General features: G+C 42.7%; 1 protein-coding gene and 1 long non-coding RNA gene across 10 annotated transcripts in view; one reads left to right on the top strand and one right to left on the bottom strand.

Moving 5' to 3' along the window:
• Lmpt (four and a half LIM domains protein limpet) overlaps positions 1-20,991 on the bottom strand; it is a 133,412-nt gene that overhangs the window by 32,183 nt on the left and 80,238 nt on the right. For 5 of the 9 annotated variants that reach the window (XM_076774643.1, XM_076774592.1, XM_076774652.1 and 2 more), the window contains 3 exons: positions 20,459-20,633; positions 19,109-19,342; positions 18,741-18,953 (listed from right to left, as the gene is read on the bottom strand). In XM_076774643.1, the coding sequence (XP_076630758.1) occupies positions 18,741-18,953; positions 19,109-19,342; positions 20,459-20,633 (622 nt within the window). Of the gene's footprint in view, positions 1-3,953; positions 7,006-15,855; positions 16,090-18,740; positions 18,954-19,108; positions 19,343-20,458; positions 20,634-20,991 lie in introns of those variants that run through there. The other 4 variants (XM_076774600.1, XM_076774669.1, XM_076774608.1 and 1 more) reach the window with 4 other exon arrangements.
• LOC143346577 (uncharacterized) lies at positions 2,284-5,086 on the top strand. Its single transcript, XR_013080441.1, has 2 exons — positions 2,284-2,570; positions 2,635-5,086. It is a non-coding gene; the product is annotated as an uncharacterized LOC143346577 (long non-coding RNA).

Below are 20,991 nucleotides of genomic sequence, written 5' to 3'. Positions count from 1 at the left end.
GTCTGTGAATCAAAATGAGGAAATCATCGATGGTATTTTTAAACGAAACAGCTTTGCAAATATTCTGAGGCCACTATTAAATACCTAGCAAAAATCACTGATAAAAAATGAGAAAAAGAGCAAAGATTTAGACCTGTGCATCGAAATGAAGGAATCATAGAAACAATATCGTGAGGTAAAGCAGAGAAAAAGGTATTAAAAGATTGTTAGAAGAATTTGTAGAGAATTCTGCGCGCGATGTGTCGCGTTAAGCGTGTTTAATGGCGGATATTCGGAACGATGGTGGCCAGGAAGGATGCCAGAGGGTCGATCGGAAGCGTTTCGTCTAGCATCGAGCAAGTTTCCTGATAACATCGACCGTCGGAACCGACGCGACGCCTTGATCGCGTGCCAAACAGGTGGTTCCTGGTCGGGGGCGGGTACGCGCGAAAAATAGAGAAGAAATCCCCGATGTAATTGGGTCGGAATGTTTCGCACATCACCAATACCTTCGACGACACCCACGCGAGACGAATCCTTCCTCCAACGTCGAGAATTAAACTCGAGTCACGAATCTCTGTGGGAGTGGCGCGAATCGTACACTTGCAATTTCTATTAATTTCACTGCTATGATTCGACAAACGCGTCTAATTTCACTCGCCACCCCCGTTTTCATTCTTATTCGATTATTCAGTCACATTTTCGCACGCTTGTCCTTCGATCATTTTAATTCTAAATTTATCTTCGATGTTACATGTACGTAAACTTGTTGTATCATTTTTATTTTTGCTTGTTTCGTTAAGGGAAACGTTCGTATATGTTTAGTATTAAAAATAAATTTTATTATTTGAGTTGAGGTATGTTTGTGTCTTGTATAAAAACAAAGGTTTCTTTTCTGATTTGCTCGGAACTCATATCCGAGACCAACGAAAGATTTTTGCAAATTATTTTCCATCTGGGCAAATTTATGTTGTTATATTGCTAATTGGAAATGATCGATGCTAAAAATGTATGTTAAGAACATTCTTTCGCGATCTGTTCGATTACGTAGCGTGGAACAGAGCCCACGAGACGCATAAAGAAACAAGAAACGAAGAAAGTTAGGATCGTCGAAGGAAGTCAGGCCAAAATACCGAGTGCTATCATCGATCTAACGCGAGTTAACTATTAATAAGAGATTTTTGCCACGCGTCGAGGACCACCGAAGCGTTCATCGGGGCAGCGTGCCACTAAAGGCTATTAACCCCTTAATGAACAAACAAATAAATCCCCGACGGTTTTAGACGATCTAGCGATCGAGGAGAATTTACCGCTCTCTAACGATCGCAATTTCGCGGTGAATCGCCTTTCCATCGCCGCCAAAATAGTTGAAGAACGCGGGTCGGTCGTATAAATAGCCGGGGGAAATGAAAATCGTCTGTGACAGGAGGACGTGATCGCCCACGCGGATCGGGGATCGGTAACGTAATATCGAACGAGGGTCCCCCGGAAGATGCTCGATTAAAAATACTACTGGAGAAGAAATCGGGTCGAACGAAAAAGAAAAACAACCATAAATCTCGCGGCTATATGCAGCGGAGCCCAGTTAAATTTTCGTCGGAGTCATTTAGGCCTAAGAACCACTTCTCACACCTAAACATAAATGTTTTACAATATTTTCTAAAGTTGAGGTTACATTTCACAGAAACAAGACGTTCGAAAACGTAACTAATTTGGCAATTCAAATCCTGAAAGCACTCGTTCCTTTCGACAGCTAATATTCAACCATATATTGCAACAAATTCATGCAAAATTTATTATCGAACAGAAGCACTTTGTACCATAAACAAAAAATTCCCATTGGATTCATAAAAGACTCTCGATTAAATTTTTAAATAATTATAAAGCTCTCCGGAAGATAAGGAAATTTATCATCGAACGAAGACACTTTGTACCATAAAAAAAATTATTTCCCCCATTAAATTCGTAAAAGGCTCTCGATTAAATTTTGAAAAAATCATAAAGCTCTTCGAAAGACAAGGAAAATTATCAAACAAACGATCAACTGTCGATTAAATTTTTTAAGAATTGCTATCGAACAAGGGCACTTTCTGCCATAGGAAAAATAATTTTTCCATTATATTTGCGGGCGTTGGGTGGCGAGGGAAATTCTTGGCAAACATATCGAAGAAAAAAAATAGGAAAGCGTCTTCCAAAGTGTCGCCAGGGTTGTAAATGTCGAGGCACGCGGTATATGCGTGCATTATTTGCAGACTGGCGTGAGATTGATATTTTGGGAGACCCCACGCGAGCCACACGGCACCAACGGCCACGAACCGCGAGAGTGTTTCGAGCGGAACGTCGCGCGACCGGGATTTTCTCGCCTCCGTCGTCGGAGGAATTTTTCTTTCCAACGCGATGGTGAAAGCTTCCAACAACGTTTTTTGGTCACGACGGCCAAGCTCGATGGGCCATCCTGATTCGTCGTCCCACTTCGACAGGCTTGGCTGGTTTATCGCGTGGCTCGACGTAACCGGGAGTTTTGATCGGGCGCGAATTGCGCGAGGAACTCGCGACCAAAGATCGAAAACAGGAACGAAACGCAGAAACAGGTGAGAAACCTCGACACTCGCGCTAGATTCTTTTTATCCTGGTCTTTTTTCAATCGGAGTTCAGAAATTTTGTACAAAAGATTGCACAGGATTTTGCATTTCAAAAAGTCGCACAGATAATTCCAGCCAAAAGATAGTCAGGTTGCAGAATTTAATGGAGAATTTTTTATTTTTTCCCAGGTTGAATTTTCCAGAGAGAAATCTGAAATTGCTCTCGTGTTTTTTTAAAATTTTTGTGCGACAGAAATTTACTGAGAACGGTGATTATCAATTTTTGTACTGCAATTTCCCCCTGAAACTGTAGGAAAGAAATAGTTTTGTTTCTATAAATGTGTCACTAAAATTGATCATAGCTATTGATCTCTAGAATGTTAAAGTCACTGGGTGAGTTTAGATTCTACGAAAATGGGTGGAACTAGGATAACTGCTGTGATCTTTTTCTACGACGTGTGGAAAGTACATACAGAACGGGGACGTGCTGGGAAAAATGAGGTAAACCATAAGTGCATCGGGTCTCGGTAACATAATGCATTCTTATGTTGCACCAAAGTGGTTCGAGCTCGAATTCCACGGGAGAGAAATTATTATTTGTGGTTTCTCTGTGGGTTTCGTGGTACCTGGAGTGTCTGACTACTAACAACGCATTCCTTGCGGTGTTTCCTACGAGAACTATAAAAACTAATGTCGTGTACATGCTTGTTAACTGATACTAACAGTCGAGTGAATAGTGGTAGTAACATAATGTGTGTGAGTTTTCGAATTAACGACGGGATCGAGTATTATTTATATTCACGAATTATTAAATTATTTAAAACAGATAGTACAGGTAAACTCAAGTAGTTTAACTTGAAACGAAGGGTTGTTTATATTTTTAAAATTTGTGATATTTTCCATAAAACAACAAAATACGGTATTTAAAAAAAGGATAAATAATTCTAATTCCTTTTTACAAATTTAAGAGAAGATAAACCGTGTCACTATGCATTTTTAGAAACACCTCGTACACGGATTTCGGTAACTCTCGCAAGTGTTGCTGTTTTTATCCGGAAAAAAATTGCGAGCACTCTAAAAACATGTTTCCATGCATGTCAAGACCGCTACATCAAAGACTCCTCCAATTTCCTTGGAAAAAAACCTACTCAAAAAGTAGTTTTCAACGTCCCCATAAACCGGAAGTCCCTCAATTCTCAATAATTCCAGTGATTTCACAAACTCTCCCCCAAAAAATACTAATCTGCGCTTGACACTGTCTTGAAAGTTTCCCACTGAATAAAATTTCACACAAATCCACTCGATCCCGTCGCTAATTAACAATTCCCCAGTGTAAGTAAAAGATTAACACAAGTGTGCTCGGAAAGAGACGGGAGGAGCTTGCATCATTACCCAGAAGGCTTTGTTTCGATCTGTATCCGGTATCGAGTACTGTATGGGTCCAGTTCCGGCACTCACATCCTCCGCGTCCCAGTAGTCCAGATCGTCCTCGAACGAGGACACGGACCTCGACCCCTTCCTCCTCTTCTCCTCGTCCTTAGAGTCGGAATCGGTAGCCAGGATGCTCCTAATTCTCTCGTAATCCTCCACCTCAGCTTCCTCGAAACTCGATATCTTCAACAACCGCGCTGTATCCTTGGTCTCCTCCACAGAAGCAGTCGCATTAATCACCGACTGATCCCTAGACTCATCATCCACCTTGTCTCTGGACGTCGAACCACCGAATCTTCTGTTCTTGAAAAAGGATCTTCTACCATATCGATCCCTGGACGACAAGTCTCTCTTGCTCTCGGAGAGCCCCACGACAGAATTCTCCGACTCAAGACCAGCCAATATCTCCTCGAAACTAGTCTGCACCTGTACAGACACGCTCTTCCTGCTCTCCGACCTGGACAACGCCGGGCTCCCAAGAGGCGAGGTGTTGGTCCACTCGTCCCTGAACGACGCGGTGCTCGCGATATCCGACTTCCGCCTCTCTGGCTCGCGGTGTCTCTTCGACTTCCTGGCGAGCAGACTCTCCGCGGACTTGCTGACCTCCGCGTTCTTCGACTTCAGCCTGGTGGGCTTCCTGACGATCGTGCTGGACGACTTGCCCCCCTTCTTCCTCTGACTGGATCCCCTGGGAGCCTCTGTCTTCGCCTGGATCGACCTCAGACACCTCATAGGGTCCGGAGACCTCGAGTGAGACTTCCTGAACGGTCTCCTCTTCAGGATTTCTCGATCATCTGACTCGTCTCTGGAGGAACCAGCGTCGGAGGGGCTCTCGTACCGGTTGATCGACCTCATGGTGGGCGCCTCGTTCCCAGAGTCGTTGTCGAACGACGTCCCCACGTCGCTGGACACTCCAAGGCTCGAGTAGTCCTCCTCAGCGTCGAAGGGGATCGGCGTGGGCACTCTTACGTACTTGTCCGGCTCTGGCGTCGCGACGGACAGCGGTCTGTCCCTCGAACTGTTCTCTGTTCTCTGATTCTCTATGGCGTCTTCGTAGGATGTTTCACCATCGAGTCGTTTATCATCATCCTTGAGCTCAATTTGAGGTCTGGCCTGCACCAGGTGCTCGAAATCGGGACTCAGTCTGGGGTCTGGACTCGCCTGTGAGTCCTGGAAGTAGTCTCCAGGAAGACTATAATCGACGTTTTTATCCGTTCTCTGATTCTCTATGGCTTCCTCGTAGGACGCGTCGAGTCGTTTTTCGTCATTTTCGATCTCAATTTGAGGTCTGGCCTGCGCCAAGTGCTCGAAATCGGGACTCAATCTGGAATCTGGGCTCGCCTGTGAGTCCTGGAAGTAGTCTCCAGGAAGACTATAATCGACGTTTTTATCCGTTCTCTGATTCTCAATGGCGTCCCCGTAGAACGTTTCCACGTCGACTCGTTTCTCGTCATCCTCGAGTTCGATCTCGCTGGCCTGCACCAGGTACTCGAAATCTGGACTCAGCCTGGAGTCTGGACTCGCCCGTGAGCCGTGGAAGTAATCTCTAGGAAGACTGCACTCTGACAATGTACCATAATCGAAGTTCTTATCCCTGGATCTCAGCTGGCTCCTGATCCTCAGGCTGTACTCGTGCAGGTTCTCCAGCTTCTGCTTGGCGCCCCTCGTCATCCTCGCTTCCGTCGAGTGGCTGTAGCTGCAGATGGAGTCGTGGGTGCTCGCGTTATCGTTGGTCTGCTCGTGGTACGACAGACACGGGGTGGCCGGCTGGTTGATCGTGATTATCACGCTGTCGGATACGTGTCTGAGGCAGGCGAGCAGCTCCAGGACACCCACGCAGCCGATCAGCACCGACAACATCAGACCCATCTCGATTCACGGGTAAACTGGACAACGAAAACTGTCATCGGTTCACTGGTCACGTTTACGTATCCACGTCAGGGTTCACCGGAAGCGTCGACGTCCTCCAAGGACGATCGTTCGCGAGGTTGGCGGGGTCCATGAATCACCTGGGCGATCCTCTAACGGGCTGACGTCAGAGAGAGAGAGAGGGACCAAGTTAAAACACGATTCCTCAGGAGTCAGGAGGGGCACACCCACCACCCACGCGCGTCCACTTCTCCACGGTGAGCCACCGACGTGTCTCTCGACTCCCTCGATGGGTCCTCCTCGCGAGATGATTATCGATGGGTTATCCAAGCGGCCGGATGGCGGCCAGAGAACTGTTTTATTCAAAGTCAAAGCGTACGGACACCGGGGCAAACTGGTGGCCGTTCGGTACTCGTTACTTCTACGTAACAGACGTTCGACTCGAGCCTGCTGGTCCCCGCTGGCCAGGCTAAGGCTAAAGTTAGAATGTCCCTGGACGCGAATCCCTGTCCTTAATGCCTCGTGCGCGTCGCGATCGATCACCGACGGTTAATTAACTGCGATGGATCGCGATGGGTTTTGGCAATCGCGCGACCGACCGGCCAGTTTCGCAGGCTGATAATTGGCCGGTCGATTGATAGACGACCCGGTTATCGACGCCCCGAATGACCCGATCGTTGAACGATAGTTCGGAGGGCCAAGCGCGAAACGCGTGGGCGTTTTCGATATTTCTACGCCGGGAGACGCGCGAGACTTTGGCAGCCACGGTCGCGATCGTTCCGCGGGAGGAAACTGCCGTACGCTTGGCAATTTGTCTTGACGTTCCGGCGACGTCTCGACTTCGAGGTTAATTGGGGAAGGAGGGATCTTTGTGGTCGAAGACGATGGTCCACACGCGAGGGGAACTTGCGGTGGAAATTGCTTTTGAAATTATAGCAAGTCTTAGTGTACAGTATCGGAAAACTCTGATTCTTTCGCTGTGGACCCTCGTTTTCGAGATATTTAAAGTTTCGATACGTGTGGAATGAGAGAAGTATTTTTTAGTTTATTGGACGAGACTTGGTTGAATTGATAGAGCAATTAGCTACGAAACTTTTGATATTGGCAAGTTGTAGCATGTACCTAGTATCGAAAAGCTCTGATAGGTTTCTTCACTGTGAACTTTCGTTTTCGAAATAGTTTGACTTAAGCTTTTATTACGAGTGTAATGAGAGGAATACATTTTAATTTATTGAGTGAGATTTAGTCGAGAGGTAGAGCGATTATCTGTGAGCCTTTTGGTCCAGAGTTCGAATCCTCGCCAAGTTACTTTTTTTATTATTTTTGAGTGTAAAAATATGTTTTATTTCTTGTGTATGTGTGACATAAATATTGAAGCAAGCAATCCTTAAGTTTTTAATGGAAAAAGTAACAGCAAGTACCCTGGGAAAAATTTTAATGGGGGATTCTAGAGGCCAAAATAAGACGAAAATCAAGATCACCAATTTGTTGATGGAGGCTTCGTTAAAAAGTTATTAACAATTAAATTGAAAAATTTCAAATCGTTCTGGAGAAATTATTTTCGGTTGCGGGGGTCAATTACAATAATTTTTGGTGAATAAACATACCTCCGAAATCCTATCCATTTTCGAGAAAAAAATTCGAGTAAGTGCTGAAGGTTTTGGCAGAAAAAAAAATTTTTCAAATCGTTTTAGAAAAATTATTCTCGGTTGCAAGAGTCGATTACAATCATTTTTTGTCATTACACATACCCCCGAAATCCTACTCAGTTTCGAGAAAAAAATTCCTTACCGAAAATCTAATTTCTGGTCAGAAATGTCTGCCCGAATTTTCATGCGAATCTTTAAAACGTCATAACTTCTGAACGGATTGGACGATTTTAATGTTTAAAAAAGCAAACGACGCGTATTTTAGTATAGAATATGTAGAAATTCTAAAAATATTCGTAAAGTTGTTCCTTGACCTCGCAAAATGAGAAAAACCCCATAAAAATGGTCCAATTTTCAAACAGCCATAACTCCTACAATTGTGAATATATTTCAATGAGACTTTTTTCTGAAGAAGAGCTCATGGGTACCTACAAAAGAAGTATTAAACAACTTTTCTGTAGGGCATCAAACAAAATTACTAAAAATAAAAAACGAACTTTTAAGAAAAATCGACAGGGTGCCTAAATTTTTCGACGAAAAAAAAAATTTTTAATTAATTCTGAAAAAATTATTTTCGGTTGCGGGGGTCAATTACAATAATTTTTGGTGAATAGACATACCCCCGAAATCCTACTCAGTTTCGAGAAAAAAATTCCTTACCGAAAATATAATCATAAAACTGATCCTTGGAAAAATATGAGCGTTAAGGGGTTAAATTCTGTAACGAATCTAAATAGAACCAGCATCACATTAAAGTAGAATACACTGTCGAAACCAGACAGGAAAACGTGAATATACCATATGTAATAACAAAGGTGTATTGTTACTAAAATACGCAGCATCGACAAAACTGCGACATTTGGCCGACGCTAAAAATTCCGAATTTCAAGGTACGGCATTCTTGTATTTCGCTGAAGACGCATAAACGTATAAATAAACATCCCAGAATACGTCTCCTATCTCTCAAGTTCGCTATTGTAAATCCTGTCGTGTGCGAACAGAAAAATGCCAAAAATACAAAATAAAAAGAGATACGAGTTCAAAACTAGCAATAAAAATACGTAAAGTTTGACTACCCTTAAAGGCAAACTTCAAAAATAATGTACGTGTTGTGAAATAATAAACTATCCTTGCATTGTAATTATTTTACAAAATTTTATTAGCAATCCCCCATTTTATTCTTCCTTACATATTGCCTCTCTTTGTACTGAATTTCCCTGTCAATAAATAAATAATAATTACAACTTTCTAACGAAACAATTCCATTTAAGATGAAAGTGATAGCGAAACTTTTGCTTTGCTTTTCGACGCATTTCGAGATTATCTGGAAGAGACTTCGATAGGGTCGATAGAGAGCTCGATTCCCGACCTTCGAGGAATGGCGCCAACCGAGCGACGCTCGCGTTTCATTCTCGCGTCGAGCAGCGCACGCGACGCGTAAATTCCGCGATGTTTATCGCGGCCAGAGATGCGCGGCCGAATTTCTGGCGTGGCTCGAACGATTTTATTTCGGGTTACCTCATCGGTTACGAATCAGCGAGACCGGACCCGATCTCCGATACACGGTTTTGCGCGCGGTACGTCGCCCTGGCCGCCTTCCAACCAGATATCGAAACGACTGGCGTCCAGCTTATCGAACCCTCGATGATCTATATTTGCCAGAACACGTTCGACTATTCGTCGCGAACGCATCGGAAATCAACGATTAAAATCAAAGCTAAAACCTAAATGCAATAAAAACAATAACTGCGACGAAAGGTGTCATCCTAAGACCGACGAATTGTGATCGATCGTCGTTGGTATGGAAGCTCCAAATTTTTATCAATCGTCTATTTTGTAGTATACACTGTCGATCAATTAGTATTTACACGCTGCAAGACGAATGTAAGAGGATCATAATTTTCTCGCAGAGGAAAATACTTCGATCGTTTGCAGGAACTTACACCGCGTTTATCACTATTGATTTTCGAATATTTTCTCAGGGATAGTATTCCAAAGTGGCCTGTTTATTTGATCGAGGGAAAGAAAAGAGGAGCATCCGCGGCTGCTCCATCGAGTATTTAAATCGCGACGAGTGCTCGATCGGTTCAGGGCCGGTTAACTATCGCGATAAATGTATCCCACGTACAGTTCCATCCAATGGATGAACGTCAATTTCATCGTTGGTCGTCGAAAGTGCGATTACGAAACTCTGGATCGATGGAAGGTCGAAGAAAGATTACTTAGAGCAAGATCGATGGAGGTGTTCCGGCCGTAGAAGGCGCGACATTACACTCGTTCGACGAAGGGTCGAAATTAGTCGACCCGGTTTGCCACGAGAGCCGGTTCTTCTGGAGGGAAACGGAACAATGCCAATGTTATTTCGGTCGATGATCGAAACGCGTGTGCCACGGTCGGAGAAAAGCGTGCCACCGAGATCTCGGCGAAGCCACTTCGCGAGCCAACCGAATTAGACCGCCAGAAACATTGCAGCCGTGTCTGACGACCGTAGGACAACCTTCCCTTTGGTCTTCGTCGCTCCACTTGGTGCCAGGTGGACGTACACCCCCAAGAATCGTTCGTTTTACCGCTCTTTATCCTTCAAACACCACGTTTCTAAACTTTCCTGGTAGCATTCCAAGAGAAATGAAACTTTCTGGGCTCAAAATCAGTCTTAAGACACTCTCAAACTTACTCAAACCTCTGCAATCTGCACCTAATTGGAACTAAACGCTTTCGAGATCTTAAAGAATCGCAAGATTTTGAATAAAAAGACTTTTACAGCCTTCTTTGGTCTTAAAACATTCTCAAATTTACTCAAATCTCTGCAATCTTCACCTGGTTGGAACTAAACGCTTTCAAGATCATAAAGAATCGGAAGATTTTGAATAAAAAGACTTCTACAGCCTTCTTTGGTCTACAAACAATCTCAAACTTACTCAAACCTCTGCAATCTTCACCTAATTGGAATTGAACGCTTTCAAGATCATAAAAAACCACAAGATTTTAAATAAAAAGACTTTTACAGCCTTCTTTGGTCTTAAAACATCCTCAAACTTACTCAAACCTCTGCAATCTGCACCTAATTGGAACTGAATGCTTCCAAGATCATAAAAAACCACAAGATTTTAAATAAAAAGACTTTTACAGCCTTCTTTGGTCTACAAACAATCACAAACTGACTCAAACCACTGCAATCTGCACCTAATTGAAACTAAACGCTTCCATAATCATAAAAAGCCATAAGATTTTAAATAAAAAGACTTTTACAGCCTTCTTCGGTCTACAAACAATCACAAACTTACTCAAACCTCTGCAATCTGCACCTAATTGGAACTGAACGCTTTCGAGATCATAAAGAACCACAAGATTCTGAATAAATTGAAGACTTGAGAGCCTTCTTTGAACTTAAAACATTCTCAAACTGACTCAACCCTCTACATTCCTCATCTGAATGAAACTTCATAACCAGATCTGTTTAAGAACCTATCAGTCCTTCAGTTCCAAGGTTTTTAAGACAGTACGGATCTTGGAGAGTCCCAAAAATTTAAAAACTTGGAAGTACTAATCATCTTCTGGTCTATTCTTGCCCCGAGAGATTCTCAAGATGATTTATATCTTCTCATTCCTGACTCGCTCGACATTCAGCTAAGCAAGAGTATTAAAGTTTCCCTTGTCCGAACAGGGGGCCGTAAAACAACCGTGGAAACGTTTATGTAGATAATAAACTATACTCGCGAATGCTGCAATTAGAGTATTTTAGGTCGATCGAGGACGCAAAGACAATGGAAAACGTTCGTGTAAACATATGTCCCGTTTAATCTTGTTCGTGAGCAACAGCTATTATTGTAGTACGACTTAATGATAAATCGAGTCTGTTAAAACTGGTTTTGCTAAACTAGTTCTACACGATGCTCAACAACGCCTAGTTTTCCTTAATGGAAAATTAATAGATCGATCGTACGTCAATTTCTTTAGCGATCGATCAAACGAACGATAGAATTCCGTAACTTGTAAAACTGCTGTAAATCGAAACGATAGACTGTAGGTAGTTTTTGTTTCGACAAATGAAAAGAATTTGATGATAAATGCGTTCTTGCGCCACCGTTTCAGTAATTAATTACGCGAGTTATTGGAAGAAGTTCCATTAGACGCACGTCGCACGGTGATTTATGGATCACGATCACATTTCAGCCAAGTAGCCAGACGCTTCTGGAACGATTTCCTAACAGACGGATAGATCCAGAAGATTTTTATTTTCGGGACCATTTAGACACACTTGTTTATCGAACAACCGTGGCCAATGTTGAAATGTTTGAGAGGTCGGGAAACTCTGTGAGAAAACGTTTGCAGACCCTCGTGTTATTACAATCTTTATTGTATCCTCCATTTACAGCTCATCTACCAAAATATTGCTATATTTCTGTTACATGTGTGAATTCGGGAAATAATGAATATTTTTTAAGAGAGATCTTCCGATCGAAAAACGACGAAACAAAAATATGATCGATACAGAGTTTTATTCGAACTGAAAAGGTCATTTCAACCGTTTAAAAATATTGAAATCGTTTTAAACGGTGAACAGCGAATAATATAACAAATTTTCGAATTGTTTGTTGGAGTTGACCTCGAGGAGGCGACGGGTCGAGCATCCCGGTGACCCGGAAGCGGTCAAGAGCAAAGACCAAGGCAGAACGCGTGACTTTCGGAGCAACGAAACCCTCCGACGACTTTCTTCGTCCACCAGGGGTTGTTCGACTCTTTCTTAATTATTTTAGTCGAACGACCCCGCTGACCCAAATTCACGCCATTCATCTTCGCGTTGCAAAAGCTCGACGCTATTTTCGGAACAGCGGCCCTCTGCGCCGTGTGTCGTTCGTGTCGTCAAATTAATTTCGCGTTTCCAGCACTGTTAGAATCTTGTACAGAAAATGTACAGTAAACGAAGAACATTTCCAGATGGAAACTTGAAGAATTTTTTAGACAGAAACTATTCTATGACTGGAATAATGAATTTTATAAAATATATCGATGTTTAGTATTTCCATGAGAATAAGTCTATTTCGTAAACGTTAGTTGAACAAAATTTTCTGTAATTCCTAGACGAAACGCTGGACCTTTTTATTTCCGGAAACCGCTCGGAAAGAACCACGGAAACAGAAATTCTGGCTCGATCTTTGTTATGTTTGGCTACCACGAGACTATTTATCGTCATCAGCGTTGTTCTCGGTGGCTAATAAATCATAACCGCGAACGACCGTGCGATAAATTTATTTCCACTCTCGCGAATTCTCTTAACGAGCTATTCGAATTATTTCAGAGACGCTCGAACGCCCACGAATAAATCTCGATTCGATATTTGACCATCGGTGTTCCATTCTAGCAAATACAGGACAATTGGAAACCACTGTAAACCAGATTTACTTCTTTCAACGTCTCGCCTCGAGGACAAATTTTCTCAGCTGCTTAATCGAAACGTGCATCGATCAACGCGTTAATTAATCCTCCCCTTGCCAGATTAAAATACCATGCGTTGACCTTATCCTTAATTTCAATTTCAATTTTATTCAGAACGCGAGAATAGTCGTGTACAAAGCAATACTCCACTGTCCATATTAACAGTGCAAGAAACAAATTGTACAATTACTGAGAGACACGATAAATGATAAATAAAAATAGGAGTAACGTGAGTGTATGGTGCAAAGTAGATTGAACAAACTTCCACGCGTCTCGATAGAGAAATGTCGAAGAAATGTTGCACCGGTGCGTCGCGGCGACAGGTCGACGTCGCAACACGCGAACCGCGACGCCTCCCGAAATAGAAAACGCGGCCGGAGTTTTACGTGGACGACGTTATAGCCACCCGTTGCGTCACCGTCACGCCCATGCTTTTCTATAAAGACCGTTTGTCTCCCGTCCGTGGGCTCAGAGAGCGTCCTCCGAGATGATCGACAAGAGCTCGCGTCCGCGTCCCTCCGCGCGATATTTACGAGCCTGCTAACCACTCGTCCCAAACACTTTACGACCCGAACGATTCTTTACGATCCGTCACAAACGCCAGGAAGGGAGGAACGCGTGCTTCCGTCGGTCATTTTTCTATTTTACCGCTGGACGAGGCGCGAGATTCGATCAAATTGGGACGAAAGACACGGGGGAGGCTAATAGATTGGTCGTTGAGTCCATTTGGGGGGAGCTTTCGATCGATAGATTGGTGGACATTGGTGGTGAATAGTTGGATTGGTGATTGGATCGATGAGAGACTCGATTGAGAGATTCCGATTGACGAGTGGGAGTTTTAGAGACTTGCATTGGTAGCGTAAAATTGGGAGAGTAGATTGGTAGGTTCAGATTAGTGTCGAGCTTTTGAATTAGTGATTGGACAGATAGGAGATTCGGTAGATAGCATCTCTCTGGCAACTAGAAAAGTTTTCAACTTGCTCTTGGTAGAATAAAATTGGTCGAATAGGTTGGAAGCTCTCAATTGATAGAATCACATTGGTGTTGAACATTAGAATTGGTGATTGAATAGATAGGAGACTCGATTGATTGAATCTGATTCTGACTTGGATAGTTATAGACCTGTTCTTAATAGAATTAAATTGGTTGAATAGGTTGGAAGCTTTCGATTGATAGAGTCACATTGGTGTCAAGCTTTCGAATTGGTGATTGAATAGATAGGAAACTCGATCGATTGAATCTGACTAGCAACTAAAAAAGTTTTAAACTTATTCTTGATAGAATAAAGTTGCTCGAGAAGATTGGAAGCTTTCAATTGATAGAATCACATTGGTGTTGAACATTAGAATTGGTCATTGAATAGATAGGAGACTCGATTGATTGAATCTGATTCTGACTTGGATAGTTATAGATCTGTTCTTAATAGAATTAAATTGGTTGAATAGGTTGGAAGCTTTCGATTGATAGAGTCACATTGGTGTCAAGCTTTCGAATTGGTGATTGAATAGATAGGAAACTCGATCGATTGAATCTGACTAGCAACTAAAAAAGTTTTAAACTTATTCTTGATAGAATAAAGTTGCTCGAGAAGATTGGAAGCTTTCAATTGATAGAATCACATTGGTGTTGAACATTAGAATTGGTCATTGAATAGATAGGAGACTCGATTGATTGAATCTTAGCCTGACTTGGATAGTTATAGACCTGCTCTTCATAGAATAAAATTGTCGAATAGGTAGGAAACTTTCGATTGATACAGTCACATTGGTGTCAAGCTTTCGAATTGGTGATTTAATAGATAGGAAGCTCGATTGATTAAATCTAAATTCTGACTTGGAAAATTATAGACCTGCTCTTGATAGAATAAAATTGCTCGAGTAGATAGGAAGCTTTCGATTGATAGAGTCACATTGGTGTCAAGCTTTCGAATTGGTGATTGAATAGATAGAAAACTCCATTGATTGAATCTGATTCTGACTTGGGTAGTTATAGACCTTAGTAGAATAAAATTACTCGAATAGATTGGAAGCTTTCGATTGATAGAGTCACATTGGTGTCAAGCTTTCGAATTGGTGATTGAATAGATAGGAGACTCGATTGATTGAATCTAAATTCTGACTTGGGAAGCTATAGACCTGATAGTTATAGACTTTAGTAGAATAAAATTGCTCGAATAAATTGGAAGCTATCCATTGATAGAGTCATATTGGTGTCAAGCTTTCGAATTGGTGACTGAATAGATAGGAAACTCGATTGATAGAATCTGACCAACAACTAGAGAAGTTTTAAACTTGCTCTTCGTAGAATAAAGTTGCTCGAATAGATTGGAAACTTTCGATTGATAGAGTCACATTGGTGTCAAGCTTTCAAATTGGTGATTGAATAGATAGGAGACTCGATTGATTGAATCTGATTCTGACTTGGATAGTCATAGACCTGCTCTTAGTAGAAAAAAAATTGTCGAATAGGTTGGAAGCTTTCTATTGATAGTCACATTGGTGTTGAACATTGGAATTGGTGATTGAATAGATAGGAAACTCGATCGATTGAATCTGACTGGCAACTAAAAAAGTTTTAAACTTATTCTTGATAGAATAAAGTTGCTCGAGAAGATTGGAAGCTTTCGATTGATAGAATCACATTGGCGTTGAACATTGGAATCGGTGATTGAATAGATAGGAGACTCGATCGATAGAATCTAACTGGCAACGAGAAAAGTTTCAAACTTGTTCCTGGTGGAATAAAATTGGTCAAATAAATTGGAATCGATAGAGTCACATTGGCACCGACTTCCTTTTGGCAGTGTAAAATTGTATCTCGAATAGGAAGCGGTGGTTGTCGTTGGTGGGGGATTTGTATCCTGTGTGGTGGCTCGTGTGGTGGCTGAGAGTGTGGCTCACTTCACTTACCGGAAACTCGAGACCACCTTTCTCGTCTGCGATACTGTCGCGCGTCGAGCGTCTTCGTGACGTCTCCGTAGGGTCTCGCCTGTCGTAAATTCGAGTTCGATCGAAACCACGGGCGAAATCGAGTCGACGGACGAACGCTCCCTCTCTCGTCTTCCTCGTTTATGGCGGATCGAGAAGGCGAGGAGCGGTTTCGTCTCGATTATTCTCGCGGTTCGCTCGGCTTTCGGTTCGCCTCCAATTGACTGACTCTAATAAAAGACGGGGACGGTTCTCGGTGTCTGGACAGGCCGCAGATCGTGGTGGGAGCTTCGACAAGAAATCAAAATAGATTACCGACCCGACGCGGGCACGATCAAACGACAGGGTTTCCGGTTGGAAGAAAACCAATTCAAGACGCTGTTACACGGACGAAGAGAGTAACGAACGTCGACAGCTGACGTTTCGCGGCTACCTACGAGCTGTCTAGTCCACGTTTTAAGGAAACGAATCGTCTCCAACTAGCTCTTGATCCCGAAACAGAAAACGCGCGGAAAATTCGATATGTGATTTTTACAGTTAACCGGGTAGCAATTCTAACGGTAAAATAAGAGCTTCTATACCAGTCTTAACAAGAACAGAGACACCAAACTCCCCTATGTGTCATCTGAGCGGACCCAACTAGATTGCAATAAGAGAGGCACTACTGCACGCTGAGCATTGCAACTCTGACAATATCAAAAGTACACGACTTGGAAATGTTCTACACTGTTATATTTCTAAAATCACGAGAACAAGTATTTACATGTATAGTTTTACAAAAGGAAAGTTTGAAACGGAGCACCAAGAAAGATGTAACGATTCTTTGACGTTCGACTTATCGCAAAAATTACAATTTTAAAAATGAAAGATTATTATTTACAGTTGATTAATGGTTCGTTTGGCCCAGAATCGCGGTGTGCAACAAATTTTTTCAATTTCGTTGGACGCGTGAGGGGTCGAAAATACACCAGCGTGCAGGATTTGGATATTAGTCATCGGTTAGTCGGAGATAAAACGGTCGCGAGTTTCGTCAAATCGTCGTCGATTATTCACGTTTTTGCAACATAATTCGCATTGCGCAGCCCGAACGGTGACGAGCAAGCGTGTATGATACTCGATTCCTATTTCCGTCCATCTAAATAAAGCCGAAACCGGCCCAGTTCCCGCGCGACGCGACGAACAACGCCGCCATTGCGCGACACTTAATATCATTATGCTCCAGATATTTTCGGATTGTTTACGATTAACCGACAAACGCTGTCCAAACTGTCCCGTGTAATTGATCGTTCCGTCAAGAAACCGTGCTCGCGGCTCGAGGGATGACAAACTGTCAACGAAATGAACGCGAATTTCATTAAAATCTACGAAACGTTACCAGATATGGCGTTACAAGTCCACTGGTATAGTTTGAAAATTACGAGCATCGATGATTATGTATAATGAAAAAATTGGAGACAAAATTCATGTAAAAGTTCATAACAGTCGTCAAATATTCGCTTTGCAGTGGATTATGAATCTCGACTTAATTATAGCATTCTAATTTTGACTGATATTCGTGGTAGAATCTGATTTTAATTGTAATGTACAGTGGAATTTGTACGAAATGACGACTCTACCAAAAGAAGGAATTTCACTGGTTTTTTTATCTCTGACTAGAGATCCATAATGGGTCGAAGATTAACCGAGAGAAATTGACAGAAATTCCTATCGAATATAGAAGAATGAATGTTTCGAATTGCGAAAAGAATGTAGGTTGCAAAGTGACCTTAATTTAAAAAAATCGTTTCGTAAACACATAATAAAATAAAAAGATGTAACGTCGTCCCGTTTTCACGGTGCTCGACGGTGAATTTACAGGAATCTCATCAATATCGTCGGATAGATCGTACATGAAAACACGAACCGACGAGTCTCGTTAACTTACGAGCTATAAAACGCTTGAGCTTGGCACGAATCGCGATTTATGCGCACCTTGACAGCCGGTCGGTGCATTTGGGTCGCCGACGGGATTTCAGGTTTTCTTAATGCGAAGGCAATGTCGTTCGAGCGATAAAAAATGCCTGGCGAAAGGATGTCGAGACACCTCCGTCAGGATTCTGGTCCTTCATTACCCGTAAACGGGGACGAGAAAAGATAAGCGCGAACTATTTATTGTTTTCCTTTTCGTTTAAATCGTCAAAACAGGGAAAGTGTTGTTCGATCGAGTCGAGCGCTTCTCAACTTCCCGCGTTGTAGTTTGAAACGCGACTCGAGATACGTTTCGAGCAATCGATAAGTGCATAATCGAAAGTCGAAGAGTATCTGCTGTCGGTAAGAAAGGTTTCAGTAGATGCAGACGTTTCGATGCAGACCAACAGTGGCAGTCGAGTACCGACCCTACTTTCATTTTAGATATTTTAGTAAAGATGCTCAAACTAAATGTTTCACCACTACTGAGCAACAATTGCTTGATACTAATCGCTCTTTTTAACACTCGTTCGTGGCACTGACATTTCGTTTTTTCCCCGGAAGGATTATTCCAGTTCCCTGCCTCATCGACGAACGATACTCTCGTCTGATCACAGACGGGGTATGCGAGTAAACATGTCCGTCCACCCAGTATATTTTCGGTAAAGAATTTTTTTCTCAAAAGTGCGTAGGATTTCGGGGGTATGTCTATTCGCCAAAAATGATTATAATTGACTCCCGCAGCCGAAAATAATTTTTCCAGAACGAAATTTTGTTTTTTCACCGAAAAATTTCAGCGCCTATTATTATTACGATCCAACGCTTTGCTGATAATTGTCGCTGACGTCTGAACAGTCTTTTTTACTCTCTTGCACGGGTACTTTAAGAATTCGAAAAACAAAAATTAAAAATGTACTCACCTCGTCGCAAGCCGCGCACCTGGGTTTCAGCTGTTCGGCGTAATGCCTCTCGCAGAACAGAGTGTCATAGTGCACGCAGTACGCGAGATCGACCAAGAGCTCCTTGCACTCGGAGCACCGAAAGCACCTCGGATGATAAAGAAGGTCCAATTTGCTCGCTGACACCGCGAGACTTCCGTATTCAAGGGGCGCGTGACATGCGCCGCAATCCTGCTGACAAACAGAATAAACTGGATGAAAATAAAGTCGCGACTCCGTCTACGAGTGTTCGTGGATCCACTTCGATTACGAGCAGACCTCCCTCGATAAAGCAACACGTCCAGATCCGACTGTGTACTTATATCGAGGTATTTAATTTTGAAACTCACGATATCACACTCGAGCACTTCTTGCACGTTCCCAATGTCCAGCGCGATCTCGTTCCTCGCGGCCATAAAGTCGTCAGCGCTGCTGGCGCGTTTCGGATTCAAGTGGCGACAGTAGGCTGTGGCTAAGTCCTGCTTAGGCAGCTGAATCGCTAATTGTCGGTCCCTGTATCTTTCTCCGGGCGTGCCGAGCCGCGGCACGGAGATCTCTGGCAGCATGGAAAAGTACTCTTCCACCTGCAACAGGTGAATCGATCTTGTTGCAGTCAGCGAGACAAGACTCGTCGCTTACAAGTGACAGAATCGAGACTGTCGATAGATTGGCGAGGTTTCTTCGACAAAAATAAGTCCAAACACGACCCCGTTGGGTCTCATTTTCATCGACAATACATAGGCGATGATATCCCGATGAAAATGAGTCCAAACACGGCTATATTCGGAACACTTTTAACTTCAGATTATTATATTAATTTCTGAAATATTTTGAATGATGTGTGACTAAAAGTAGTCAGAAAGTGGTCGTGTTTGGGTTCATTTTCATCGGGAAAATATCGTCGATAATGATCTCATGACTATAATACGAATAGTATAGCATTTTTGACAGGACCGTTGAGAGAGTATTCTTAACAGATAGGCGATGTAATCCCGATGAAGATGAGTCCAAACACGGCTATATTCGGAACACTTTTAACTTCAGATTATTATACTAATTTCTGAAATATTTTGAATGATCTGTGACTAAAAGTAGTCAGAAAGTGGTCGTGTTTGGACTCATTTTAATCGGGAGAATCTCGCCGATCCGTTGACGATAGCCTCGCACAAATACGACAGAGATATAAATTTTGTTTTCCGTCAAGTTGTTAAATAAATATAAACGAGTGATTCTGTTACTCGAGTCCTAATCTATTGTTAAAGTTATCGTTTGAGTACGAGAGTACCGTAACGTATCGAGGAAACGCGTCGAACGATAAAGCATCTGCTGTCGCGATGATAAAGACCAGCCTCGGGGCGGTAATTTATGTCTGAGGGCTTTGGAAAATATTGAAAACTGGGAGCGTGCCAAGCACGCGCGTGCTCGTCGCCGTTCGTAAACCGACTACTTAACCGCGAACGCGGAACAGCTCGTTCCGACGAGCCTATTATATCTCGTTAGAGCCCGATATCGTTTCGATATCGACATCGAATCGTTTATTGGATATACGAAATGCTATTAGAAAATTATGATAATAGAAAAAATGAAAATACACGTTGATTTTCGATTTGCAAGTCGACATATTAGTTTTTATATTATCTGGGCCTGATAATCGGCGCGTTAGATGGACAATTGGTGGCGTTGGATGAAATATTACCGACCTTGTGGGCCGGAAGACCGGGTGGCGCCCAAGCCAGGCCCTTCTTTCTGGGATCGAAACCGACTGGCAACGAGGACTCATCGCCTTTGAGGCCCAATCGAGACCTGACCGACACCCATTCTTCGTGGCACACGTCGTGCGCCTCCCGCGGGCACTTGCAGCTCGTGCAATTCTTCCTGAAACAGAAAACAGAATCTGAACTAAGCAAACTACAACTAAACAAACAACAAAAATCGACGACCATTTTATGTTCGACGCTTCGAGCTAGTTCTGCAAACTTCGAAATCGGTTTCATAAAAATGGCAAACGATATAGAAAAGTTTCCAGAGCCTTTGTTACTTTAATAACGCGGAGAATTGTCACACAATGTTGGATAAGATTAGAGTTCAAAGACGCGACTTAAAACTCACAGAGGGTTATGGGTAGATTAAAATTAACAAAAATTGTATTCTATTCTGTAACTGTTAAAGAGCCAAACGCAAGGAAAAGTGATGGCGAAAAAATCGATTTTGCTAGTCAAATAAGAATCGCAGA

Source organism: Colletes latitarsis, chromosome 2 (assembly GCF_051014445.1).
Source record: "Colletes latitarsis isolate SP2378_abdomen chromosome 2, iyColLati1, whole genome shotgun sequence".
Classification (NCBI taxonomy): Eukaryota; Metazoa; Arthropoda; class Insecta; order Hymenoptera; family Colletidae; genus Colletes; species Colletes latitarsis.
The sequence above is the reverse complement of the archived record's forward strand: the minus strand, read 5'-3'. Positions and strand labels throughout refer to the sequence as shown.